Genomic DNA, 27503 nt, shown 5'->3' on the forward strand with positions numbered 1-27503 from the left:
GGACAACCTTCTGGCAGAATAAACAAAATAGAATGAACGAGAGAAAAAGGAGGAAGTAGAGCTTAAGTCAACAGTTCAATAAACTTTTGTTATTCTGTTATTTTGTTATAAAGGCTATAGACATGAATAAGACAGTCCCTGCCATAGGAGACTCCACAGTCTAGTGGGACTTGTACACAGATAATTGTTTCCCAGCTTTTTATTATGGAAATGTTTAAACCTACACAAAAGTAGAAAGAATAGTGTAATAATGAACTTTCATTTATTCTAATCTTGTTGTGTCCAGTCCCTTCTGTGTTTTTTGGTCTGGGGTATTTTAAAGCAAATCACAGTCAATCAGCAAGTATTTATTAAATATTTGCCAAAATCTAGGCATTGTTCTCAACATTTACTATGTATTCCCTGTGACTCTAGCTATTTTATGAACCCAAGAACATCAGGAATTATAAGTATCATTAAAATCTGTGGTACAGCCCCTGCCCAAAAAAAGCGCACCCACTAGAAATATACTGCTCATACATATTCCAGTAACACAAGGCAGATTTGCCGAGGGTTAGATAAAAGGATAAATTGCTATGGAAGAGCCAGTGGGGAGGGCGAGAGAGAAAGAGTCAAAGTCTCTGAAAGTGGGAGGGGCAAGAGTAGGGAGAGATTTAGAGGGAANAAAGAGAGCATTTGTGAAGGTGGCTTAGGACTTAATGTGGTTGTGGAGGAAGGTTTAAGACTAGGAGACGTCTCTGAAGGAGGATGGGATTATACTGGTGGGGCTAAGATACAAAACTGAAGTTGAGCGTGAGGGATGTTGCTTACTAGGCTGATTTGTACGTTGGGGCTTCAGAGGGTTGAGAGCAGGAAAAGTGACGTGACCGGATAGGTGTTTTAGGTAGATAGACAATAATGTAGAGAATTGAATTGAAGCAAGGCCTCTGAAGTACACATTACATTAGTCCTCAAGAAGTAATGAATCCAAACCAAAGGTCATCACTGGTCATTGAGACACTGTCTTTTTCTTTAGACTTTCCTGAATATAGAGCAGGTTTAGTCTTTCTGACAGAAGTTTTTTCTAATAGAAATACCCAGAGAAATTGTCTCTTCCTTTCTTGGTATTAGAGGAACTTTAACACATTTTTAAAACATTTGTTTCTACATAGTATACCAGCATTCCCCTCAAGTGTGGCCTGCAACGAGCTGCTAATTCATGAACTAACTGTTGGGTTACCAGTATGGGATGAGATAAAGACATCGTTTGTGCCAGAATATAAAATAAACTACATCATTAAGCACACTGTTAGTTCAAATGATGATTTGGGGGACGTGGGGGTGAGTAGCAGGACTTCCCAATGAAAGAAGTGGTGCTTCAGTTATGATCTGACATAAGCTCCTTATCTCACCAGGACCAGCCCTTTGAGTAGCACCGTAGTGAGCCTCCGTGAAGCCGGTGTGTGGTTTTCAGCATTCTGTGTATGCAGGGATATTTTTCCAAGTGCAGTTTGTAGTTGTCATTCAACTCTGACCTTTACAAAAGGGTTTCTCTGACTCAGTGTGTTTGTATTTGGTGCAGTAGCCAAATGGCAGGGAGGATTCTTCAGGCACCCTCAAACTGAGGAGAAAATTCTTTGCAGCTTTGAGTTAGTTCTGTTTGCCTTAAGTTAATCAAACACAAGAAGTCACGTTAATGATTTTGTAGTCTGGTTCAGAGGAGAAATGGACAACTGTTAACCAGTAGATTGGCTTTTGGCTTATCGGACAAGAACTAAGAGCTGTAGTTTCATTAATTTTGTTTATAATTACAAATCTGTTTCTTCAGAAACCTGAGGAGTAAGTAGGTCAGCTGCTTCATTCTGTCATTTTGCAGGGGAAGAACGTAAAGCCCAGACATGGTGTTTGCCTAGGGTCGTTCCGGACCAGAACGTGCTGCCTGGTGTCCCAGATCACACTCCCTTACAGGCATACGTTGTTTTATTGTGCTTTGCTTTCTTGCATTTTGCAGATATGGCCCCCCTTTTAATACAAATGGAAGATTTGTGGCAACCCTGCATAGAGCAAGTTTGTCGGCACCATTTTTCCAACAGTATTTGCTCGCTTTGTGTCTCTGTCACATTTTGATAATTCTCACAATATTTCAAACTTTTTCATTATTATGGTAATATGTGATCAGTGATTACAGCTTACTGAGAGCTTGGATGACGGTTAGCATTTTTTTAGCAATAAAGTAGTTTATTTAAGGTATGTACATTGTTTTTTAGACATAATGCTATTGCACAGACTATAGTACAGTGTAAACATAACTTTTGCATGCACCGGGAAACCAGAAAATCCATTTGACTCACTTTATTACGGTGTCCGGAACCAGACCTGCAGTATCTCGGAGGTGTGCCCACCGCTCTGCTGTGTCTGGCTGGTGTTTCAGAGAAGGTGGGGACTGGAGTAAGTGCGTGCAGCTCCAGCTGCCTGTGTGACTTCAGCAGCCGAGTCTTCTTCTCCAAGAGCCTTCTTTTAACAGTTGCTCTAAGGAGGCAGCAAGACCCCCCCCCCCCCGGAGTGGACATTCACTCAGACATTGATTTTGCTTTGGTAAACCGTTGAAGGAAATGGGTTTGTCTTCCTCCATTCTCTGTAGACAGCCTCCGCGTAAAAGAGGGTGATTTGATGGTTCTGTTGTTAGTACATAGAAATTCCCTCATCCTGCACAAAGTCAGCAGTTAGCTCAGAGTGACGACTGTCATTTGTAATATCATCTTAAGGACCTGTCACCATACCTAGTCATTTTGCTGCCATATATATATATATATATATATTTAAAGGTTTTATTTATCCATTTGACAGACAGACAGCAAGAGAGGGAACACAAGCAGGGGGAGTGGGAGAGGAAGAAGCAGGCTCATAGCATAGGAGCCTGATGTGGGGCTCGATCCCAGAATGCTGGGATCACGCCCTGAGCCGAAGGCAGACGGCTTAAAGACTGCGCCACCCAGGCGCCCTCCATTTTGCTGCTATAAAAAGAAATCACATGGCAAGTGGTTTTTCTTCTGTTATCTTGATACTGTTTTAATCACGATCACAAGAACCCCGGAAAGAGTTCACTTCATTCTCTCTGGTCCTGCATTGCAGCCGGGGTGTTGAGCTTCTGTGTGTGTTTTTGACAGAAGCTTATTCGATGGCTCTAGAGGACTAGAACAAGGGCTTTCTTATTTGGTTCTAATATAGGATGTCCCTATAATTAGACGTATCTTCCAAGCCCATAAAAACAGAGCTAATACAGCAGCTGTCCTCAGATTGACTAATGATGAAGTTATTCTCTGAACTATGCCGTAATCAGCTTTAACTGGATATGGAGATAGTTAGGAAATAGGGTAATTCATATTTCAGGAATAATTTGGGAATCACCAGTGAGGAGACTGAAAACATGGATGTGTGTGGAGATGGGGGAAGTAGTAACTATAAATGTTTTCTGTGTATCTCCTTGTACACATGTAACTCAGGGGCTTTAAATTCTAGTTTTATTTTGGCTTTTTTGAGTAATGAAACAGCATCTTAATCAAATTACTGCACTGCTATAGCATTTTGCATTATAAAATCTCTAGTGTCCACTGGGGGTAGGGAGTTGGGCTTTTTTGTAGTTTTTGTTGTTTTGTTTTTACCAAGTGAGGCCCAAAGACTCAGTAACTAGTTGGAGAAACGGATCTTGATTTTCTTCTTGGGAATAGCTCAGCTTTTGTGAGGAAGAAAGATACATTTGAAAGGTAAAAAGTGCCAGGTCTTTTACGAAGGCCATTAATTGGTTATACTCCGTACCTACCTCAATTCAGCAGGTTGTCATTTGCATTCATATGGAGTGATGCTTGGGTTAGTTATACTTTTGACACAGGCCTGCTGGCCTTTTAGTTTTCCTTTTCCTTTGTGGAAACAGGTTTTTTGTTTTCTTTTTTTTAAGATTTTATTTATTTATTTGAGAGAGAGAATATGAGCAGAGAGGAGGGGCAAAGGGAGAGGGAGAAGCAGATGCCCTGCTGAGTAGGAAGCCCCGATGTGAGGCCCGATCCCAGGACCCTGGGATCATGACCTAGCCAAAGGCAGACGCTTCACCTACTGAGCCGCCCAGGCGCCCCCAGATTTGGTATTTTAAAGGTGGTTTTTCTCTACCTTTTAAAGTCTTCCAATCTGCACTTTTTATAAATGTAAAAATTTCATGCCTTCCTTTAATAAATGTTCCTAAAGATGCAAAATAGTTACTTTCCTTTCAAATATAATTATAATACTGACTTTGCTTTTCCAAGCTTTATTAACTTATTCATTTCGTAAGAATTTACAGAGCACCTCTACTGTGTGCTGGAAACTGCTGGAGTGAACTGCTTTGATGTGTTGTGTGTGCCTTCTCCATGCAGCTTAGTTACTGCTTTAGAGAAGTCCATTATTTACATCCCCTAAAAGATTCCTGATGAGGTTTAAAAAAAAAAATGGGGTAGACAACCGGTTCCATTTATAGAATCATAATGAATTTTATTTGGAATAAGTATATACCTGTTGTCCTTATTCTCTCTTTAAGGATATTAGCCGTATCTCATTTCTTTTAGTTATTTGGGAATCTGAATTAGAGACTCTTCAGATGTAAATTTTTCTTCCAGGTTTTACCAAAGGAACTAATCTTAATCTTTTGTTTTATCATAAGTCTAGAAGTGCATGGGAATGGGAGAGACAGAGATTTACTGTAGCCTTTGTTGGCCAAATTTGGCCATTACAGCTGTTTTCATTGTGTTATTCTTAGGATTTCTCTGGCTAAATCTCCAACCTTTGGGTGTCCAGAACGTAGCAGCACCTAACTCCATTTTGCTCTGCCGCCGGAGAGCTTATGCGCACTGGAAGCAAGGGTTTTGAGGACTTAAAGGGTTTGTGATGATAGAATGTAACCAGAGGTAGAACCGAGGAGAGCTGTCCTCCCTCTGAGATGACTTCCTGCAGGACTAGGACCCTGTCCAGAAATCGCTTGGCTCTCCCTGAATGTGTTCTGCGTGGGCCAGATAGCCAGGCCGTGCTCAGGGGTGCTCCATAGCCTGTCTACAGGACCAGAGCGGTCGCGGTTGTACCTGTTTAGAGCAGTGACACATGCCAGATTCTCAGTTTGAAGGAACTGTTTGGAGCCTTTCATAGAGAAATAAATGGCTTTGAAAAGTTGTAATCAAATCTGTTTCCAAAAAAGTCTGTTTTACTGATATCCTTTTTGACTCTTTGCTAGAGAACATCATCAGAGCTACTTTCCCTTCTTAGTTTGCTGTTCTGTGTTCTCGATATGTTGTCACAGAAATCCAGCTGCCATCACACATGGTGCTTAGCCCCTTGCAGTCACTTGGTGAGTTCCTTTCTCAGGATGCAGTTTAAGAAGCTAGAGTAGAATAGTCAGGTAAAATGAAAATTATTGTACCTTGTGTTTAAAGACTGCCAGTATTTCAGCTCCTTTCCATAATTTTTTATGGAACTAACAGTTCAAGGGTTCTCACCAAGGGGAGGGCAGTGACCTGAAACAGGTACCTCAGGGGTGCTCAGGGGCTGGTCAGTTGCTAAAGTTCTTTTCATTATCTGAGTATGTCAAATAGAACATATCTGACTAGCTTAATTTTAAAAACCGATTCAAGATTTAAATATATCAAAAAATACATTTTGGTTTTTTCCCCAGTGTTGGTTTCCTAATGGACAAGTATTTGCTATTTTCCAAATATTTCTTTAATTTCAAAGTGGAATTCTAAAGTTAATAGGAACAAAATCCAGGTTTGAAAGCTATCCCTGGTCTCTCTGGCAACAGTCCTAAAATTGCTTAACTAGGTGGAAAATGGGTGGGGCCTAAGTGCTGTCTCTCGTATTCTGGAAGGTGGAATCTCCAGTTAGAGCAGAGGACCCAGTCAGTGGGCCAGAGATGCAGTGTGTCATCCTGGTGTCCGTCAGATGAGGCAGTCATCTTTTGGTTTGGTTTTTGTTTGTTTGATTTTGTTGTTCTTGTTACTGTTCTGTGTTTTTCCTTTTCTCTTTTATTGAGTTTTGCTTTATTCCTCATTGCTTTCTGATGCCATCTCCCTTTACCACCCTCACATCCGCCTCCCCAAACTACCTTTCTTTTGCCCATTTCTGTGCTTTGACTTTCCCATTTTGGTCTCTATACGGTCTGTTCCTTGTTTCTCTGGTGGTTGCAGCTTCTGAGCTAACAGAATGCTTCTGTCATGCTGTGTGTTTAAAGCCTTGATTTTACTGCTGTCGTACAAAACTAAACTTGACGTGGCTGTTGGGCTGTTATTTACAGTTTATTTCTCTCTCTGCTGCACTGGTTAAAAGGACACTGTCAAGGTATTTTTTTTTAATAATTTTTTCAAATCATTTTCTTCACTGTTTACAGTAATCCATTAAAAGCTTGAAACTTCGATCTTTCCCTTCCAAAGGTCCTCTCCATCATACATTCACACTGGTTTGTTGTGGTAGAGCTGCGCCTGTATGTTGGGCTGGTGCCATTTGAGGTTTTGTCATTGAAAGCGCATGTAAAAAGGTTTTTTGTGGGGGGCGGTGAGGGCGGACTAAAGGGGGAAGCGTTACGAATCACGTGGGCTGCTCAGCAAACAGAGGGAAGAAACAAAAGGTCAAATTTGGTCCCTCTAACCTTGACAGTGTCCCTTTAAATGTTTCTCCACCACAACCCCTGAACCCAGTTACTGAGCCTGAGTGCTGCGTACTTTTCAGTATGAACTTCCCTATGTGACTGCCGCCCTAGCTACAAAGATTAAAGCTCGTCTGAAGCAAGCCATTCAGTTGACGCTGGAGGAGCTTTAATCTGTACCATGCGCACACTTGGGTATTGGCACATTCTGCCCTGTTGAACGAGAGGCACATGTGAGCTGGTCCCTCTTGCTGCTGTAGCATCCTCTTGCTAGGCATTTTTGAAGCCACACATAGAAATATCACTGTTTTGTACTCCAGGAAAAGCAGTCGTGCACATTGCATCTGGGATCAGTTAAGATCTCATAACTATATAGATTTCGTGTTAAAAAATGTAATTGTTTCCTTTTTTAAAGAGACACCAAATTTAGAGTTTCTAGAACCATCTTTGGTAACATCATTGCAGGAATCACACTGAGCAAAATTTCAGCATTGCTTTGAGCTGCTCTGTATATGACCCATCACATCATTGAGGAAAAGCAACTGACGAGAAAGTCAGTGAAATTCCTGACAAGAGGGTTTCTTCCATCAGCTCTGATAGCTGTGTAATCAGAATAAGTAGGGGTGTCCCCAAGAGCTGCTTCCTTTGGCCATGGAGGTGAATGGGTAGGTCAGATGTGTGTGATCCACCGAGTCTCAGGTACCACTCCTATGTAAAGGGCACCAAGCATCCAAAGTCTGATTCTCTGCCTTATTTCTCAGCATAAACCAGAAGATTCTCAGGGATTATACTTCTTAGGCCAACGGGGATTCTCTAATTCATAACGATTTCCTGATCGTTCCCATCTTTGGCCTTGTAGAATTTGATGCTTTAGAATATGATTCTGATTGGGTCAGCTACGGTGTCATATTTACAGTTCCAAAAGAGAGTTGCAGTCCTTTTCCCTTTCCTTTTTGGGTGCAGACTGTATTTCTGCCATATTCTTCTGCCACACGGTGGCTCATCCCGTAGTTACTTGTGCGACTCCTCGGTGAAGGGCAGAGACTGGTGCCTGAAAAAGTGTCTGTTTAATTGGAAAGGGCAGAAACTAAGGCGTTTCAAATGAGAGGTAGAATCTTACTGTGATGATCTCACCCACAAGTTACCTCTGACTATAAAAGATCACTCCTCCTTGGCCTTAGTGTTTATTAGAACTTTCTTTAATGCTGTCTTCTTACTACCAATTTTAGGTTGGCTGTAAAGTGAAATTCCATATTTCAAACCCCATTTCCCAGTTGCTGCCCAGTTTATTCTGACAAGAGATGCTTGCCTTAGACATGCTTGCCTTAGAGATGCTTGTTTTTTCTTGTTCCTCCCGTGAATTCAGCAGGGAGGTTGCAGATGCAGTTTACTTAGGACTGAATTAAGCAGTAGCAGAGGGATTTGTATCAACTAACCGCCGGTATCAGCAGGCAGGGCCACAGCAGGGATTAGGAACGTGGTCTTGCAGCCTGATGATCTGCTTCGCAGACTGCTGTCTTCCTGCACAGTAATGAGCCAGGCCTGGTACCTCAGTCACTCCTAGTCTACGAGCTTTGGACATTCAGCTCTGAACTGAACTGGTGCCATAAAACACTGCTGCTCTGCAGAAGAATGAAGGTGCTGTTGTTCTGATAACAGTCGTGAATTTCACTTCTCTCTTCCCTACTCCCACCTGAAATTCATCTTTGAGGGAAAGGCAATACCTTGGGCTTCTTATTTTTCCATCCTGCCCTTATTCTGGAAAGCCCTCAGGTGTGTTGACATAGTTTTTGTTCTCTGAGACTTTTCCAGTGTGTCATTTGCATGTCGGCCCAGCTTCTCTCAGTGCATGTCAGCTCCAGGACACCTTGTGCTCCACGTAACTTCTGTTAGCACCAGTTAGCACCAGTGGGCATCCTGTGGCCATTCGTAGAGGTGGAGTCCCAGCTCAGAGGGCAAAATTGGGAGAATAGAAACTATCAGGGCCAAACATTTCATACCTCATTTAATGGAATTGACCACTTCATAGAAAAGAACGTTGGAATCATTGTCCTCAAAGGTTCCCCTTTGAGGTACATATTTTGACCTTTTAAACTGGAGAGCATTTATTTGTGTTTTCATGGATGGTTATGTTTGGTCTTACTATAAGGACCAACTCTGCTATACTTCGGATTTTCAGGTTCCTAAAGAGAAAGATGAAATGGTAGAACAAGAGTTTAACCGGTTGCTAGAAGCTACATCTTACCTCAGTCATCAGCTAGACTTCAATGTCCTCAATAATAAGCCTGTGTCCCTCGGCCAGGCGTTGGAAGTCGTCATTCAGTAAGTACTTTGATACTGCTTATTGTATAATGAATTCCATGTACAGATTTGCTATTTATGCTTTAAGGTTTTCAGCAAGTCTTATTTGAGCTAGTTTTCACTTATTTTCATATGAATTAAATCTCGAAGTAAAACCATTTTTAAAAATGATCCTTAAGGCCCCTCTCGATTCTAAAATGCCTAGCTTTTATGGTACTGAACTATATTTAACATAGCCGAGAAAATAATTCGCCACCCGCCAACTTTCTTGTTCCGAAGTATTAGAAATTTCAGTGGGCTTTGATGTCCTTGAATGTTTTTGATGGGTTCCTGTCTTAGGCTGCAAAGCTGGCTGTGTGGCCAAGGCATATGTGTCATCTCTTCTAGGTTACAAGAAAAGCATGTCAAAGATGAGCAGATTGAACATTGGAAGAAGATAGTGAAGACTCAGGAGGAGTTGAAAGAACTTCTTAATAAGGTGAAATTTTATATTTTCCTCATAGCTGAAGATGCGTCAGTGCTGGGGGCCAGGTGGGCTTTTGAAATTTTCAGTTTTGTTTTTTTTCCTCTGGGGGAGAGAAGGTCCGTGCAGCTGGGACTCAATATTCTTAAAAAAATAGTGACTAACAAAAGGCACAGTATTACCTGTCAGTCTTTCAGTTTGGTACTATTGGCAAATTGTTGCCGGGGAAATAGATCTTTCCTGTGTCAGGTTCGCTTTGCCAAAGCTAGCCCAGTGCCCTCTGCTGGATTCTGTGGTAAGAGGGAAATGAGCCGTGCGGGGGTCAGACTCCCACTGATGAGGACAAGTCTGCAGCCCAGGACCATAATTCACGGCCGGAACTATCTCACTTTCAGTGCCGGTTATGGGGGGTAGTCCTCAGTGGTATGTCTGCCGAGGGCTCTTCTTTCCCTCCACTTCGCAGAGGCCTGGTTCCAGACTGGGAAACCATTTGTTTTCTCCTGATCTTGCCATCTGCAAACATAGTATAAGCTTAAATGTGAAGTGGGACAGCCCCTGTGGGGAGCTTTTTAATGCAAAATCTGGGTGCGTCTTGTGACCAGACTCTTGCCTCGCTCTCACTGTGCCTTGTCTCTTCATCCTGTCAAATGAGAAGAGGTCTGTGCCCACCTTCTTCATGGATTGTGTGTGGCACGTGTGAAATGAGCAGAGGCTGGAGAACAGCTGCCGGGATAGCTGTGGGGCCCAGTACCATCAGAAAGCTGAGAGACTAACCTTAGGAATGGCCCTGGAAGGTTCCGTGTGGTGATTTAGCTTTTTACACAATTTAGAAAACAAATCATGACAATTTGTTCCCCAAAACAATAAGTTAAAGTGGTGCTTTGTTTTTCCTGGAATTTGATTTTTCTATACATATATGTTGTTTTACATTAATGGAACACTCCTGGTTCTCCATTTGTTTTGGAAGGCAGAGATGATCTTTCTTCTGTGATAATGGTGTGATACCTCTGTGTTGAACCATACAGGGTTTTTTTTCCTATTCTGAAGTGTCAGGATGTGGAAGAGGTATTTAAGAGTTTCGGGGACCTTGCACTGTAACCTGTTTTGGCATACTTGCAGTTGAGGGGAGGAACCGAAGCATATGATTTGGAGATGGATTACATCACTATCTGAAATGGTAAATTTGTATTTTTCCCTCTTAGATGGTAAATTTGAAAGAGAAAATTAAAGAACTCCATCAGCAATACAAAGAAGCGTCTGAGGTCAAGCCACCCCGAGATATCACTGCCGAGTTCTTAGTGAAAAGCAAACACAGGGACCTGACCGCCCTCTGCAAGGTGTGGTACCCATGCGTGCCTGGGTGGTTCTCCTTGGAATCCTAAGAAAGAGNGTAGATCTGGGAAACTTTGGAAAAGGGGGAGCCACTAACCAATCCCAGGTGCCTGTGGTAGAAGAGGGTTTGGTACACCGAAACCAAGGGGACTGACTGGGTTAGTTTGGTTTGAGATCTGCTTTTTCTGCAGAATTTCTACTTTGTTTTCACAGTCTTGTACTTCACCTTACTTACATCTCAGTTTAGCTCCCTGTCATAGTTTATCCCTGTCAGTTTAGAGTAATAACGTAGACTTCAGTCATTTGGTAACAAACTGTCTGATCGAAATCCCTAACTTAGTGTCTCTTAGCCATGGGATCTTAGATTCCTTTAATCCCCTCATCTGTGACACAGTGTTGATACTTCCCCTTTGTAAGGGGTCTAAAATGCTCTCCCATGCCAGGGCCGGGGTAAATGCACAGAAAGTGGTCGTTGCTCTTCTTTTTCACCCTTACTTTGCAGCACACTGCTGTGCTCTCCTTCCTTTATCTCCTCCTGCGTGCCCTCTCCCTCCTCCGCACCCCGTCTTCATTCTGGGCTCACATGGTAACTTGCCTCCAAGAACAACCCTCCTGAGCCCTGATGCAGCCTTAAGCTGAGGCGTACTCCCAGATATGGCCTGGACAGGGAGGTGGTGGTCCAGGCCTTACACTTTGTGGTATAAACAGCTAGGTTGGTCTCTGACCCATTAAAATCAACCCAGTTCTCTTGATTTTATCAGGAATACGATGAATTAGCCGAAACACAAGGAAAGCTAGAAGAAAAACTTCAAGAATTGGAAGCCAATCCCCCAAGGTGAGAAAAACGCACAGATGTTCAGAGGAATAGCTTTTGCTGTTCTTTGTTATATTTAGAAGGAGAATTACAAAGCACTGTGGGCTTTTATTTATGTCCAGTGAATGGATTGTAACCTTAATGTGTAGGTGTGTCTTAAATATTTAAATATATTGGTTTTTGAAAAGATAACCTTTCTCCATAAGATCTGGTATTTGAATGAAATATACTGTCTTCCTGTGAGTGGAATAGAAGGTGGTAGGTATTGCTTTAAATTCCTGTAACTCTGAGGACTAGGAAAGTAGTATACTTTTGACAGTGAATACTTATATGCTGATACTGTGCTCCATGATGCATCTGGCCTCCAATGTATCTGCTCTGTTCTGGAGCTGGGGATGCTACCCATTCTTGCTTTAAAAAAAAAATCACGCTCTATTTATAAAACAAGCTTTTATAATGCCAGGTACTGATAGGAAGAAGTCGTTTTTGTTTTGTTTTGTTTTAAGATTTTATTTATTTGACAGAACGATTACAAGCAGGAGAGAGGGAGAGGGGGAAGCAGACTCTCCACTGAGTAGGGAGCCCGATGTGTCCTGGGATCAGGACCTGAGCCAAAGGCAAACGCTTAACCAGCTGAGCCACCCAGGCACCCCATCTCCCCCCACCCCCCAGACAAATGAAGCCTGATAGTAATTTCCTTTATATAATGAGCTTTGCACTTCTCTAGGCACCAGTAATAAAGGAGTTACTCAGACAGATAAGGGCCTACTTTTTGACTTGTAATTTCTTTATATAAGGCACAGTACCAGGCTTAGGTTCCTGAGTTACTAAGATTGTCCACATCAGCCCACTGAGAGTAGTAGTGCTTTAATAACCTGTGCTGCTCTGTTTTCATGTTACAGTGACGTGTATCTCTCATCAAGAGACCGACAAATACTTGATTGGCATTTTGCAAATCTTGAATTTGCTAATGCCACACCTCTGTCTACACTCTCCCTTAAACATTGGGATCAGGTAAAATTCCTTTATCGTTTATTTTGTGCACATATCTTTGAGAGGGTTCTTAGGAGAAACCTGATTTGTATGTGTCTGCTAAACAGCTTTATTAAGAGATAGAATTTACGTTTCAGTACAGTTTACCTATTTTAAGCAAACAGTTTGAAGTTTTGCCAAACGTACATAGTCATGAATCACCCACCATCAAGATACAGAACATTTCCATCCTGGGAAGTTCTTCCTTGCCTCTTCACAGTCAGTCCCCAGTCCTCCCAGTCCTGGCCCAAGACCACCCCTGATTTCTTTTCTGTCACTGTTGTTTTGCTTTTTCTAGAATTACATATAAATTGAACCATATGGAATATAATCATACAGAATGTAGCCTTTTATGTGTGATTTCTTTCACTTAGCAAAGTTATCGAGATTCATTGGTGGTATATCAGTGGTTTGTTCCTTTTCAGTGTTCGGTGTATCCGTTGTATGGTTGTGCCATAGACTGTTTATCCATACACTGGTACATTACTGGACATTTGGATGGTTTCCTGTTTTTTTGACTATAAATGATGGGAGTTGCTATGAACATTCACGTCTTTCTTTTGGGTATATATCTAGGAGTGAAATTGCTGGGTCTTACGTAGATTTTTAACTTTGTAAGAAACTCCAAACTATTCCAAATTGCATTCCCACCAGCAGTGTATGAAAGTTCTAGTTCTTCCACATCCTCACCAACACTTGGTACTGCCAGTTTTTAAAAATTGAGCCATTCTACTGGGTGTATAGTACATTTCATTGTGGTAATTTGCATTTCCCGAGGGATGGGTGATGTGAAGAACCATGGGTGATGTGAAGCACCTTTTCATGTACTTATTGGCCATTTGTATGTCATTTCATCGGTGGAAAGTCCTTTCAGATCTTTTGCCCATTGTTTAAAAATCTGGTTGACCTCTTATTAAATTGTGTAAGAGTTCATTATGTTCTTTAGATTCTGGATACAATTCCTTTGTCACATTTTTGTTTTGTAAGTATTTTCTTGCAGTCCACAGCTTCCTTTTTCATTTTCTAAATGGCATCTTTCAAAGAGCAAAACTTTTTAATTTTATGAAGTTCCCTATTTCTTCAACTCTCTTTTATAAGCTTTGTGCTTTTTGTATCCTGAAAAATCTTTGTCTAAACTTAGATCACTAAATCTTCTCTTGTTTTCTTCCTGAAGTTTTATGGACTTAGCTCTAATGTTAGGTCTATGATTCATTTTGAGTTAATTTCTGTGTACAATGAGAGATGAGGGTAGGGTTCATATTTTTCCGTATGGTTATCTAATTAATTATTCTAGTACCATCCTTTTTCTTCATTTGTCTTGGCACCTTTTTTGAAAATCAGTTGACCATGTGTGAGACTATTTATGGTTATTCCTTCCTAGTCATTCATTTGTCCACATGCCACTGTCATATGGTCTTGATTACTGCTGCTTTATGGTACGTCTTGAAATTAGGTAGTGTAAGTTCTTCAACTTTTTTTAGATCATTTTGGCTACTTTAGGTCTTCTGTATTTCCATAAAAATTGTAGAATCAGCTTATCAATTTCTATTAAAAAAATACCTGCTGGGACTTTGATTGGTATTGGGATTTGAACATGGTATATCTCTCCATTTATTTAGGTTTTCTTTAATATTTTTCAGCCATATTTTACAGTTCTGAATGTACAGGTGTTACATGTCTTTTGTCAAATTATTAAGTATTTAAGTGTGAGTTACTCTTGACTGGTGAGAAATCACAGGACTTCTTAGATATTGAATGGATCAGTCTCTAAATCTGAGACTTTGGCCAGACCTAAGACTACAGAAGTAAATATTACATTTTTACTTACATTATTTTCATTTCCATTGTACATTTTCCTTGTAAAATTAGTTTGGGTTTTTGTGTGTGGTTTTTTGGTTTTTTTTTTTAGATTTTATTTATTTGTCAGAGAGAGAGAGAGCACAAGCAGGGGTAGCAGCAGAGGGAGAAGCAGGGTTCCCTCTGAGCAAGGAGCCCGATGCGGGACGCAATCCCAGGATTCTGGGATCATGACCTGAGCTGAAGACAGACACTTAACTGACTGAGCCACCCAGGGGACCCAAATTAGTTGAATTCTTAATCTTTAGATTATACTTTGATGTTCTTTAGTGTTTGACTTAGAGTGAGGATTGGACCTGTTAGTGGTAAAAGTCTTACAGAATTCCCAGTTGTTTTTGTTTTTTTTTCCATGTATTACTAAATTAGACCCTTCCTCATCACTGATATATCATTTGAAGTTTCAATATGTATCCATTCGTAATCTTATTAAATCCTGAGTAGTGTGGTCGATTTGAACTGATCAGTATGGGGAGCAGATGAATCAGTCACTAAGTAGTGAGAGTTCTGCCAACCCAATATTTTTACCTAATTCAAAAGAATTGTGCTGTGTTTTCTCCCAGAAATTTCATGAAATTAGAAAATACTGACTAGCCTTCAAAAATTTCTCTATAAAGAAAAATTTTCAGTAAATTCAAAGAAATAAGATCATTTTGGGAATCCTTCCGGGCCAGATGCTGACTTCTTTACTATATGGATCCTCTTGGGTCAGTCTTTATAATCCCAGATTGTTTTTATCTAATTTGACCAACTTTAGTTTTGGAAGTCTTCCTCATCTTTCAAGCCTATAAGTTTAAGAAATAACTAATTTTGCTCTTAGGTAGAAGAAAATGTAATTAGGGTGGTGAATCAGATATTCCACCAAATCTGTAATGCATTCAAAAGCCAAACAAACATCTGAATTTATTGAATCTTCTTTCTTTGAGAGATCCCACCCCCCACCCCTGGACGGAGGGGTTGGGTATGGGATTGTTAGGAGAAAACTCAATCTGGGGAAGAAGAAACTGCCCTAATCTCACTGCCCAGAGATGGCCATTAGGGACATTTAAGCGTTTTTTCTTTTTCCTCTAGTTTCCTGGGATAGCCGTGATGAACACTGAGTGGTGGCTCTGTAATTTCTGCCTTAGAATGTTGACTTTTCTACAAACGGTGGTTTTTCGATGTTTATCTTACGGAACTCAGGATGTATGGCATAAATTAAGAACCTATGGATGGCCTTTTCTCTCCTCTTTAGGATGACGACTTCGAGTTCACTGGCAGCCACCTGACGGTGAGGAACGGCTACTCGTGTGTGCCCGTGGCGTTAGCAGAAGGCCTGGACATTAAACTGAACACGGCGGTGCGGCAGGTTCGCTACACAGCCTCAGGTGCGGCCCCGCTTCCCTGGGGGATGAGCCTCTCGCTCTGAAACACGGCACCCGTCTTTGCTTGAGTTCGACCTACCGAAAACGTGTTCGGTACACTTCCTGGTAAAATGTCGTAGCATGTAAACTACGACTGCTAATTTTAAAAATCGGCATTGACAGAAGGATTGAGCCTGTAGAGCCATTGGGCGCTCCAACCCATCGTCGTGTAAACCAAAAACGACGCAAGTTTCCAATCTGTATGTGAATTCCTTTGGTATTGTAACAACTGTCAGTGAGTTTGGATCTAATTTTTGCTGCATGTATTTTTTTTAAAGATTCATTTATTTATTTGAGAGAGAGAAAGCAAGAGAGCGTGAGCACAAGTGGGGGGCAGGGGGAGGGAGAGGGAGAAGCAGACTCCCTGCTGAGCAAGGAGCCCCATGTGGGGCTCGACCCCAGGACCCTGGGATCGCGACCTGAGCTGAAGGCAGACGCTTCACCAACTGAAGCACCCAGGCGTCCCACTGAGTATATTGTCTTCAAGACCAGGATTTTGGCCTCTGGGTACAGTGGGAACCACTCCTTGTATTTTACCAACTGCGTCTTGCTCTTTGGATCCATTCTAGCCTTTCCTGTTCAGGTGGGCTAACTGCTCGGGCTGGTTTCTGATACTGGGAGCAGATGGAGTTGTCCTGATTCCCACAGGCAGAAGGCTCAGTGCTTACTGCGGCTGGTTTCAGAGCACATTTAATGTGGAGTACAGAGAACCCGCTGGCCACCCACTTTTGGGAATTAATAGTCTGGAACTCTCGATGATAGCTAATCACCCCTAGTCACCCCTCTCCCCTCCCCCCAGGACCCTCACGACAAGTGGAGATATGGCCATCAACCTTGCTTACTCTTCATGACCGCTCTTCTAGAATTGCAGAGATTACCGCAGATGTTCTTTTTTTTTTTACAACCCCTGAAACCGTTTTCCATTTGATTTCCCCTTCATAGGCAGCTTCTAGCTGATGTTGAGACCTGTAGCCTTTAGATAGCCATTTGCAGGCAGGTGAAGAACAGTGAGAAAGTGAACATGAACTGAGCTCTCATACCAATTTTGAGCTGTTTATATATTTTCTGAAATTCTATAAATAGGTACTTGTTAAAGAAGAAAGTACCAGTGAGGAAGGTAACAGTAAACTCTTCTCAGTGCCTTTTCTGCGGTCCACTTGGAGCGTTATTGAGACTCTGGCCAGCTAGGCATCACAGTGCGTTCTCTCGACTAGCACGGCCTGCCCTTGGGCGACATCCGTAGATCCGCACCGCGGTGGTCTGGGGTCGTCCTCTCTTGCTCCTCAGTAAGCACCTAACCACCGTGGACTGCTTTTATTGTTACAGACCTTTAGTCTTCCCTTTGGTCTAAATTTACTTAACCCTTGGTAAATAATAAGGCTCTTAGATTAGCCCAGAAGATCACCAGTGTATCAGGAAGGTACGACAAGTACGGTGGCGAAGAGCCGGGACTCTGAAGTGGACTGTTAGCATTTGAGTCCTGGCAGTTAGTACCCGTGCGGCCTTGTCTGAAGTTACTTTGCCACCTCCTCGGTTTTCTAATATTAGCAAGTGGCTAGAACAGACTTCATAAACCTGTGGTAAGAACGAACTGAGATGGTGGTAGACTCCGCCGTGCGCTGAATGTTCAGTACCGTCCTTATCGCCAGTGACGCCTTTTCCCTCCACCATCTCTAGGATGTGAAGTGATAGCTGTGAATACTCGCTCCACGAGCCAGACCTTCATTTACAAGTGCGATGCAGTGCTCTGCACGCTGCCCTTGGGGGTGCTAAAGCAGCAGCCGCCGGCCGTGCAGTTCGTGCCGCCGCTTCCTGAGTGGAAAACGTCCGCGGTGCAAAGGATGGGATTTGGCAACCTTAACAAGGTAACTTGCCCTGGGCATCTCTGCACATACCCGTCGTGCAAATAGTCTTCGTGTCCTCCAGTCAGATAGGGGCTTGCATTTTTGTAATTTTGCTGTACTCTCAGCTCTGCGAGGTCAGGGTGAGAGCCTGTCAGTTCAGTCATTTCAGTGCCTGTAATTTTATATATATTTAGACTGAGTCTTCTGGGATCACTTTGCAAACCTAAGCCCACAAAAACAGCTCTAAATGTTGCTTAAGTAATACATTTATGATGGGGATTTCTAGGCTTATATTGAGAGTAGATCAGAAGAAACTTTAATAAGGTCTGAGAAGTAGTATTTCCTGTTGAGGCACAGCTGTGCTTAAGCCGTGTTCTCTGAGCCCTGTCATCGGTTCATGTGCTCCATTTTTTTTTTAACAACAGGTGGTACTGTGTTTTGACCGTGTGTTCTGGGATCCAAGTGTCAATTTGTTCGGGCATGTCGGCAGTACGACTGCCAGCCGGGGTGAGCTCTTCCTCTTCTGGAACCTTTATAAAGGTAACTGCTTCCTGGTTTTAATCTTTTTCATATCCTTGCAGGAACAGAGAATTAGGAATATTCAGGGTTTTCTCAAATATATATGCCTTGATTTTTTCATTAATTCAACCAATTCCAGAAATTCCTGCTAGGTGATGGGGATGGGGGGCGGGGCAGGGAATACCTGCAGTCAAGGAGCTCACATCCTAGTGGGAAATACTTAAGGAGGCAAGCCATCTAGGAACAGGGCCGTAAGTAGAGGGTCAGAGTGAAAGCCCAGGGCACTGCAAAAGAGAACATAAAGAGAAGAATCAACCCAGCCAGGAGACAGAACTAGGGAAGCTCCCCGTAAGGGGAAACTTATATTCCTCGTTCTCAGACTTTTGTGTCTTACTGGCTCCCTGAATCTTTGATCACTTCCTTCAGAATATATGTATCAACTTCCTATCTCCTATTTTAATTTCTTCTGTAATTGAATTGCTCTTTTCTGTGGTGCTTAAAGTGTGTGTGTGTGTGTGTGTGTGTGTGTGTGTGTGTGTGTGTGTGTGTGTAAAAATCTCGTGTCTTCTACTTCACGGCCTCTGCATGTACTGTACGGTCTGGCCCTGGGGAGCTTTTTTCTTCTCTTCCTTCCCAACATGACATACTCTGCCCAGCCTTTCTGGTCTTGACCTAACTGCCACTGTTTCAAAGAGGCCTCCCAGGACACACATACTTCCCCTGCCTCAAATCTAAATTAAGTCCCTGTATTTTTTCCTCTGTATCCTTTGTTTTTTTTCATTGCTTTTATCGGTTCATAATTATAGCTGTGTGATATTTATCTATTGATCCGTGGAGTTATATAGTCTAGTTTATAGCTGTTATGTCCCAGCATCTTGTACTGTGCCTGTTACACAAGTCTGTTGCCTAAATAGTCACCAGCTGGGTGGGTGAAGGTGGTGATGGGCGTGGAGGGGCCTGGAATAGTTAAAAGGATGTAGCTCCTGCCACGGAGTGAACTGTCTTAAGGTGGTCAGGGCTAAGGATTCTGTGGCTAAATACAGGAATACCTGTTGGTTTTCTTAGCAAGGTCTGAAGTTCGTATTCTGCAAAATCGTAAGCGGTTAAGTACATGAGGCACGCTTGACTGACTAGAGTTTGCCACCTGCATTCTAAGGGATAGATTTTGAGTTGCAATTTCAGAAACCTAACTTGTCTCTAGCACGAGTGTTGCGTGTCTATCTGTTGGTCATCAGATTTCAGAGTGCCCAGAATAATGTGGGGCCTGATAAAGAAGTTTTTGAGAAGAGTCTGTAGGAAAACCCTGGAATTGTCCTTTCTGTTTCTCTAGCTCCAATACTATTGGCACTAGTGGCAGGAGAAGCTGCCGGCATCATGGAAAACATAAGCGATGATGTGATTGTCGGCCGATGCCTGGCCATCCTCAAAGGGATTTTTGGTAGCAGTGCGGTGCCCCAGGTAAGTGGGTCAGGGCAAGTGGGGATCAAGGCTCACACTAGAGCAGGGTTTGACACAGTCTCTTTACATTGGGCAGCACGGTTTCCGGACAGTTTCAGCCAGAATTGAGAGGTGTGCTGGGTTTCCATGAATGCCATTGTTTGGAGTCTGTGTGTAAGTGTGGGATTTAGGAAAGCCCCCCAGTACGTGGGCTGGGGGATTGAGAAGGCTTTTTGCTGCATGTCCCTGCTGGTCTCATCCGTTGTATCTGCATGTGGAGTCCTACCATTCCTGCCTTTTAGACAAAGTGGTCAGACTCGCTCATGGAAGAATCGCTCAGTACTTTTTCTATTCTTTAGGCCCACTGCAACACCTTAGATCCTTATGATTCCTTTGAAAGAAGGCATATTAATGCTTCATGTGAATTAGAGACTAAAGGTCAAGTCCCGGGTAGGTCTATAGATTTCATAGGGCAATGTGGAAGCTTAGCTGGAAGCCATTTGTGTTGTGTGTTTTAAAGCAGAGGCATTCATCACTTGGCTCACTCTTATCTCCTGCCTCTTTACGGCTCTGTTTTATCCGCACCCACCACACCTTTTCCACCTTTTAGAGAGGACCGGTTTGTCCTCTGCCTTGTAGTAACTTCAGCTCATGCTTTTTCCTTTAGCCCAAGGAGACTGTGGTATCTCGCTGGCGTGCTGATCCCTGGGCCCGGGGCTCCTATTCATATGTAGCTGCAGGATCATCTGGAAATGACTATGATTTAATGGCTCAGCCAATCACTCCTGGCCCCTCAATTCCAGGTGCTCCACAGGTGAGAAACTGGCAAACTACCTGGGCCTATTTGGGAAAAGGCCAGTATCCCAGGATTTCAGGGTCAACACCATGCCACAGTTTTGTGGGTTTTTTGCCCTGGGGGGGGAGGGGGTGGTGATGGTTAGATTTTGGTTGTTCTGTCCTTGCACCCTTTCATATAACCAAGAGCAGAGTAAAAGGAAGGAACAGTATTATTTGTGCGTGATCTCTCACGTTCTGGCTCTGTAAACCTAGGCAATCCATATTCAGAATGGAAGAAACCATATAAGCCAATTACTTTTTCCTTATTCAAACTTTCTCCCCTAAAAAATGAAAAACATCTTTAGTTGCACCCTGTTTTGTAACGGCACGTAGGACTGTTGCAGGGTGTCCGTCACTAGGGGTCTCCAGGACATGCCCCTGAGGGCCCCTTATCTAGATGCCAGACTCTGCTCCCGAGTAGCAGGGGCTCCTCAGGACCCCGCGAGCCTGCTCTGGAGCTGAGCAGCAGAGGCGTCCCTGAGAAAGAACAAATGCTGGATTCTCTGAGGTACGGAGTGGTCAGGAACCCCTTGCCCCAGTAGGGACTGTAGGAGGCAGAGGAAGTGCTAGAACTGGGTATCCCCCGGCATCCAGTGATAAACAAGAACAGATGCAGTTATGCATCACCCTAGGACTAAGGCTGGCTTGGCTGAGTTGTATTGTTGCATTTCTACTCTGGTCATTTCTAGGAGAATGCCCGCTGATGAGGGAGATCCTTTCTGGTAGAATGATGGTCTGTGATTCACAGCCTTCAAAGGCCAATAGGAATTTGGCAGTTCAAACACAACAAAAATAAAAGTTACTCTTTGCAACTTGCTGATTTTTCTCTCAATTTTTTTCCCGAAATAGCCAATTCCACGACTCTTCTTTGCTGGAGAACATACAATCCGTAACTACCCAGCCACCGTCCATGGCGCTCTGCTGAGTGGGCTGCGAGAAGCAGGAAGGATTGCAGACCAGTTCCTGGGGGCCATGTACACCCTGCCTCGCCAGGCCACACCAGGCGTCCCTGCACAGCAGTCCCCAAGCATGTGAGACTGATGGGTTCTGAGGGAAGCAGACGACATGCGAGTCTTTTGCTGTGTAAGCAAAGCTCTCGTAGCAATACTGGATCCCACTGAGAAACTCACTCTGGCATCTGGGCTCCAATCAGCTACTGGAACTCATGATGCCAGGTGGCCAAGGAGGTGGCCTCCTTTGAGTGACTTAGAGCTAGAGAGGCAGTTGTCCGTTAGTGTGGAAGTCGGTATTCTTCCTAAAGACTGAGGTAAGCAAGCATCGTGAGAGGACATCTTAGTCTCTTGGTGTGTGGTGGTTTTTTTATATTTAAAAAATAAAGCTTCATATAAAATTCTTTTGTTGTTTCCCCTTTAGATTTATATAACGGGTACTGTGCCTTTGGAAATGCCCATTTTATCCATGTTTAATAAGGTATAAGGATATTTCTAGAAAGGCAGAAACTGGTTGGTCAGGTCTGAAGATGGGGTTGAGGGGAGCCCCACAGAAGCAGTGGGCTTCCTGATCGGTGGAACTAGAGAGCTCCCCATCGGGACTGTGGGGTGACTGTACGCCAAGAGTGTGAAGCTACAGGTCAAGCATATGGTTATTAGAGGAGACTTTGAATTTTTAAGGTAAAACAAGGCACAGAGTTTGGGTGGGTCTCTGGCAGACCACTCAGGCTTTACTCCCCAGGTTCCCTCCATGGGTATGTGCTAACTTTCCACTTTTGGCCAACGTACTGGTATAAAAGTTTTAGGAAGTGTTCCGTAAGAAGATCAAGGGTTTGGGTGACTTAGCTGTTCTGTTAGTTTCCTGTTGCTGCCGCTAACATTATCACAGTAGGCTCTGAGGGACCATTCCTTTCCCCTGCCTTTTAAGCTTCTAGTGGCTGTATTTCTTGGCTTGTGGCCCCTTCCTCCATCTTCAGAGCACATTACTCCAATCTCTGCTTTTCTTGTTCTGTAGTCCTATCTATCTCCCTCGTACAAGGATACTTGTGATTTCATTTAAGGCCCACCCAGATCATCTCCCCATTTCAAAATCCTTACTCAAAGTCCCTTTTGCCATATAAGGTAAAAACATTTTTACAAGAAGGGAACAGTAACTGTTCTTCTCAAGGGCTCCTAATAGTGTTACTATAATCTGTTTGCTTTTACTCGTGTTAGTCAATTCAAGATTTCCGGGACGTTAACGTTGGTGGGCTAATGATGATAAGATGATAAAGATGGAGAGGACTTTTCCCTAGTCTTCGAGTAACAGCAGTGGGGGAGATCCGCACACCAGGATCAGGGCGAGTGGTGTAAAGGTAAGAACAGCATGCAGTGGCAAGTACTGCTATGACCTGTATCTGAATCCCAGCTCTGCCCTTCATACTGTTACCTCAGGTGGGTGACCCAGCGTTAGGTGCTTTATAACATTGTTTAAATAAATGGCATAGGTACCTTCAGACAGCTCACTCTTTTGTGTGTGACAACAGACAAGCCTAAAACTAAGAATCCTAGCAGCTGTTTCACTGCTACATTTAAGTCAAGTCCCGTTATGTGGGTGCCAGCGTGTCCTTTTCCAAGCCCCAGCATGTTTCCAGTCCTTTCAGCATCACTAGCTGGTTACTTTAAATAAAATGCAGTGAGATACATTAGCTGTGCCAGTGCACAGACGACAGCTGGACTCCGATGACAACCAAAATGGCATGAGTGACTCACGCAAAGAGCACGTGGAAACTAGGGAGCTTTATTGGTTACATATTGTGCTGCAGAGCCGACAGACAGCAATGGAGCCGGAGGATACGTGCAGACAGGCAGCGTCCACTATACACATGCACCCAAGGAGCCTGAGGCACCGCTCACGGCTTCACCCTGGTTTCCAGCAGCAGGGTCCGGCCTCCTTGGTCCCATGCCCGGAGCGGGAATGTAGAAGCTGCTGCACCTGTGGACTCCAAGGGGCGGGGGGACCAGAGCGCCCACCTGAACGAGCAGATGTGGACTGACAGAGACCGAGGCCCCAGCAAAGGGGCCTCTGATGCATTAACAGTTTTTTGAGGGCTACTTCCCCAGCCCTCCCAATCTTTAAAATACAAAAAAATAGACTTTATTCTCTTAAAAATACATTCCATTCAGTACATGTTCTGAGCTGTGAAGCAGCAGGAAAATAGGGCCCCTTTCCTATGATCTTGGTTGTGAGGCTTTGAGGAGAACCCTGGGCCCCACCTGGGGTAGTCAAAAGATAATCCCTAAAAGCAGCTCTTCCAAAGCAGTCTTGTCAGAGTAACAACGGACCCCACATCAACAGAGGTGGCTAGGGACCCAGAGCCTGGGTCCCTGCTCCCTTACTGGGAAGGGGTGGCACCTGGCACTAACCCACGATATGTAAAACTGCCCCAGGATGACAGGTCCAAGATCAACAGAGACCCTGCCCACACCCAGTGAGGGGGGAGGATTTATGTGCAGACTTGCCTGTGGTGGAGGCTGGAGTCCTGGGCCCCACTGCAGATCCCTTCAGCCCGCGCTGTTTCATTGCCAAGCAAAAACAGCCATGGCTTCTTTGCCGGCCACCCCTGCAGCCTTCTCTGGCGGTTTTAGTACCAGAGTGGTGAGAGACCGGCCTCTGGCCTTCAGCCACCTTGAATACTTTTCTCCAACCACGCAGCTCTGGAGCGCCAGGCTCCCCAGGCTTGTGGGGAACCCTCCCACAGCTATCCACCTGCCAGTAAAATCTGGGGTTCGAGCCACGCTGCGGCAGAAGCTTGTCCTAAAAGCGGGTCTGATGGCTGGGACAGTGGGCATATTTGGTCGATTGGACAGCTATTTAATTACCAGGTCTCCCCTTTTTGTGGAAGTTTCCTCCAGGACCCCTGACGGTGAGGTCCAGAGGGTCACACAGAGGTTGCTTTTCAGAAAGGTGCCTTTGAACTTTGGAATCTGAGAGCCAGCCTTGCCAGCCATTTGAAACCCAGAGGAACTGAGCCTCCAGCCTGCACTTACTATTACAAATGGTATCTTCTGCAATGCTGAAGACATTTAAAAATAAAATCTATTTTACAATGGTTCTAGAAAGTATGCAGATTAAGGAAACACAATATTTATCCTGAAATAACTGTTACAATCAAATCCTATTGCACTCAGATTTTAAGATAGCAGCCCCCAGCAAGAGGGCACCACAGCTGTCCCTCTTCCACAGAGCATTCTGGGGAGTGGCAGGTGTTGGTGCTGCTGCAATGTGGAAAGATCCAGACTTTGGCACCAGGAGCTACAGCACCAGAATCCAGGGCTCCAACGCCCAAAGACGAGATTTATTGGCGAAATCTTTGTAGGCATGGCTTGGCACCCTTTTGTTTCCACCAGCAGAGAAGAGCCGCAGACTTAGCTTCCTATAACCTCAATTGACCACCACAGAGGTCCGTTTCCTTTGGACTCTCAGTGTTGCCAACCAGCGAAGAAGAATGGCAGGGAGGCTACAGGTGAGAGCTTGCAGCCTTGGGCAAGCGAGTTCCTGGCCAGTGACGGAGAGAAGCAGCAGGAAGAGAGTTTGAAAACAGCATCTTAAACTGAGCGCCTGCAGCAGCGTTGTACAGGAAAGAGAAGCTACATGGCAAAGCCCTTAGCCTGGCAACGTTCCAGAAAATGGAAGGAGGCACAAAACTTTTCCGTCCCCGAAAGGAAGCTAGGTGTGCCCCAAGCCACCTCCAGGGTCGCCAAGTCTGAGGGCAGACGCGGGCGTGATGAGTGCTGCTTGCCACACTAAGTTGCAGGCAGGGAAGACAGCTCGCAAAGCACAGCAACACGAGATGGCCAACTGGTGTCCCAAAAGCCAGGGGACACTGTGCCAAGTGGGCAAGGCTGGCGCCAAAAGGGCTACAGAAGCCATCTGCTCTAATCCCTCATCTCACAGACTAGAAAAACAAGGCCAACCGAGCTTTGCGTACTTCTCACGGTGTTAAAACGTGGAAAGAATAAGGCCCAGAAAAACAAGGGGGGGGGTGGGAATGGACGGGGACGGACACCTTCCCCGAACCCATCTGGATGCTACCTTCCAAAAGAATCAGCTCCCACAGGACAGTGTAAACAATCATCTCAGAATGCCAGATTTAGGACCCTTAGAGACCATTTCAAAGAATTCATTTTATAGATAAGGAAACGGAGGCCCCAAGAGGACAGTGACTTGCCCAAAGTCACACAGCAAGAAAGTACAAAGCCATGAAGAAAATTCAGCTTTCCTGACTCCTAGTTATGCTCTCTATGAAGGAACAGTGTCTGCGCCATTAAAAGTAGCCTTTGAAAGGCATCCCTTCTTTGAACTGAGTGTTATACAAAAAGCAGTGCCAAGAATATCTGGTTCTTTGTAACCGCCCCCCCACCCCACCCCTGGGGACTGGTAGAAGGAAACTAGTCCGTTTTTTTAGCTGGCTCCCTGAAACGTTTGTTGCATTTTGCATTGTATACACCTGGGGCCCTCGGTAGGCATTTATTACCTTTCCTCCAGTGAAGTCATCGTAATGCTAGTCCGCAGAAAGCAGGGCCCAACTGTAGGAATGCTTCAGCTTGTAAAGTGCGACACCTCCTCCGTGGGGGGCGAAGGAAGAGGAACAAAGTCCATGCCTTCCGTGGAAATATTGCTTTGTGGAGTGACTGGGGAAACGCTTCTTCCTGCCCACTTTCCCCCTTACTGGGCACTTCTAGAAGGCAGAGTACGCTGGGTCAGGCCCAGTTTAGTCCGGGAGGATTCCGAAGGTTGGAAACGACAGAGTTGGCCTGAAGTCTCCAGCCGAGGGAGAGGAGCGGGCAGTGCCAGCAGCATTACTGGTATCAGGAAAGGAGATGCGTGAGGCTTGTGCGCTTCCAGGTGCCTTTGGAAGGTGAGCAGAGAGCCGGGGGAAGGGAGGGATGACATCATTCCAGTAGGTGGGTACCCGTGTGCTCTGCCCCCAGGAAACCATCATCAGCCAGGGGGCCATGTCCGAGAAGCTTCTGCCTGCAGCTTGGTCCCATAGTCCCTTAGAGGCAGCACGGACCTCTTCTGCTGTACAAGTCTGAGGAAGGCCAAAGGGGAAAGGAGCGGACCCCCCCACCCCTCCCGTGGAGCTGATGGCTGCTGAGTCTCCGCGGGTACTTAGGCCCCTGGAGCAAACAAGGAGTGAAGTGGATGCGGTGAGGAGACTGAGAAACTAGCCACGCTGAAGGGGTGCCCTCGGACCCACAGGAGCACAGAAGGGCTTTCGGCTGCTGTTGTGTGGTGAGGATACAAGGGCTTCCTATAGCTTTCCCCATTTGGGGGCCAGAGGGGCCCATCTGACCTGGGGACAGGGACAAGGAAAGAGGACTCATGCATCGGGGAAGGCTGGGCCTGGGTGACTACGTCCAGCTTGTAGTCTGTGATCCCCCCTGGCCAACTGGCAACATGACCCGAGCCACAACCTGGTCTGCCGTCGTCTCCCAGCCAAGGCCTGGCATCTAGCCTGGTTAACTGGACTTGCATCCTTCATAGGGCAGGAAGGCAGGGGAGCAGAGAAGCTGGAGGAGAGGAGACAGCAGACCTCACCCAGCCGGCTCAGTTGTCCTCGGCGCAGGGCCTGGCTGGCCGTAACCGCTCCTCAGCCCGGGCTCGCCCAGGCTCTGACGGCCCCGGCTTCGCAGGAAGCTCACACCGCTCCAGGGAGTTGTGCGGTCGCCTGTGGGCACTGAGTGCACAGTCGTCCCCTTCCTCCTGGGCCAAAAAGGACAGAAGTGAGCTGTGGGGGACAACGGCGAGTGACAAAGACACGCTCACTCCCTACCCCAGGGATGCTTGCCTGCCCGGCAGAGGGAGGTACAGTGTAGACAGATCACAGTGTAACTGCAGAGATTTGCTTTGGTCTGAGGACAGGCCAATTTAAATGTTCCTTGGAAACTAGGAGAGACTACACCCCTAAGTTGCTGGGGCTCGTAGCGTAGGACAGGGCCTGGAATGGGGGCACGGGGCCAGCCCCGTAAGTAAGGGTCCCGGAGTTCTGCATGTGTAGGCTGCATGCTTCTTGGGGTGAGCCATTTCCCTGCTT

At 44.8% G+C, this 27503-nt stretch overlaps 2 protein-coding genes across 6 annotated transcripts in view; one reads left to right on the top strand and one right to left on the bottom strand.

The window, feature by feature from the left end:
- Nucleotides 1-21827, top strand: part of KDM1A (lysine demethylase 1A) — a 58413-nt gene extending 36586 nt beyond the window's left edge. For all 3 annotated transcript variants that reach the window (XM_040618948.1, XM_040618950.1, XM_040618949.1), the window contains 11 exons: nt 8817-8959; nt 9326-9416; nt 10604-10738; nt 11495-11568; nt 12450-12561; nt 15668-15800; nt 17514-17701; nt 18106-18220; nt 19530-19657; nt 20304-20450; nt 21323-21827. In XM_040618948.1, coding sequence (XP_040474882.1) covers nt 8817-8959; nt 9326-9416; nt 10604-10738; nt 11495-11568; nt 12450-12561; nt 15668-15800; nt 17514-17701; nt 18106-18220; nt 19530-19657; nt 20304-20450; nt 21323-21508 — 1452 coding nt within the window. In that variant the 3' untranslated portion in view covers nt 21509-21827. The remainder of the gene's footprint in view (nt 1-8816; nt 8960-9325; nt 9417-10603; nt 10739-11494; nt 11569-12449; nt 12562-15667; nt 15801-17513; nt 17702-18105; nt 18221-19529; nt 19658-20303; nt 20451-21322) is intronic.
- Nucleotides 21828-23183: 1356 nt separating this feature from the next.
- Nucleotides 23184-27503, bottom strand: part of LUZP1 (leucine zipper protein 1) — an 81829-nt gene continuing 77509 nt past the window's right edge. For 2 of the 3 annotated variants that reach the window (XM_040618946.1, XM_040618944.1), the window contains one exon: nt 23184-27172. In XM_040618946.1, coding sequence (XP_040474880.1) covers nt 27017-27172 — 156 coding nt within the window. In that variant the 3' untranslated portion in view covers nt 23184-27016. The remainder of the gene's footprint in view (nt 27173-27503) is intronic. The other variant, XM_040618947.1, reaches the window with a different exon arrangement.

Source organism: Ursus maritimus, unplaced genomic scaffold, assembly GCF_017311325.1.
Source record: "Ursus maritimus isolate PB19 unplaced genomic scaffold, ASM1731132v1 scaffold_32, whole genome shotgun sequence".
In the NCBI taxonomy this organism is placed as follows: Eukaryota; Metazoa; Chordata; class Mammalia; order Carnivora; family Ursidae; genus Ursus; species Ursus maritimus.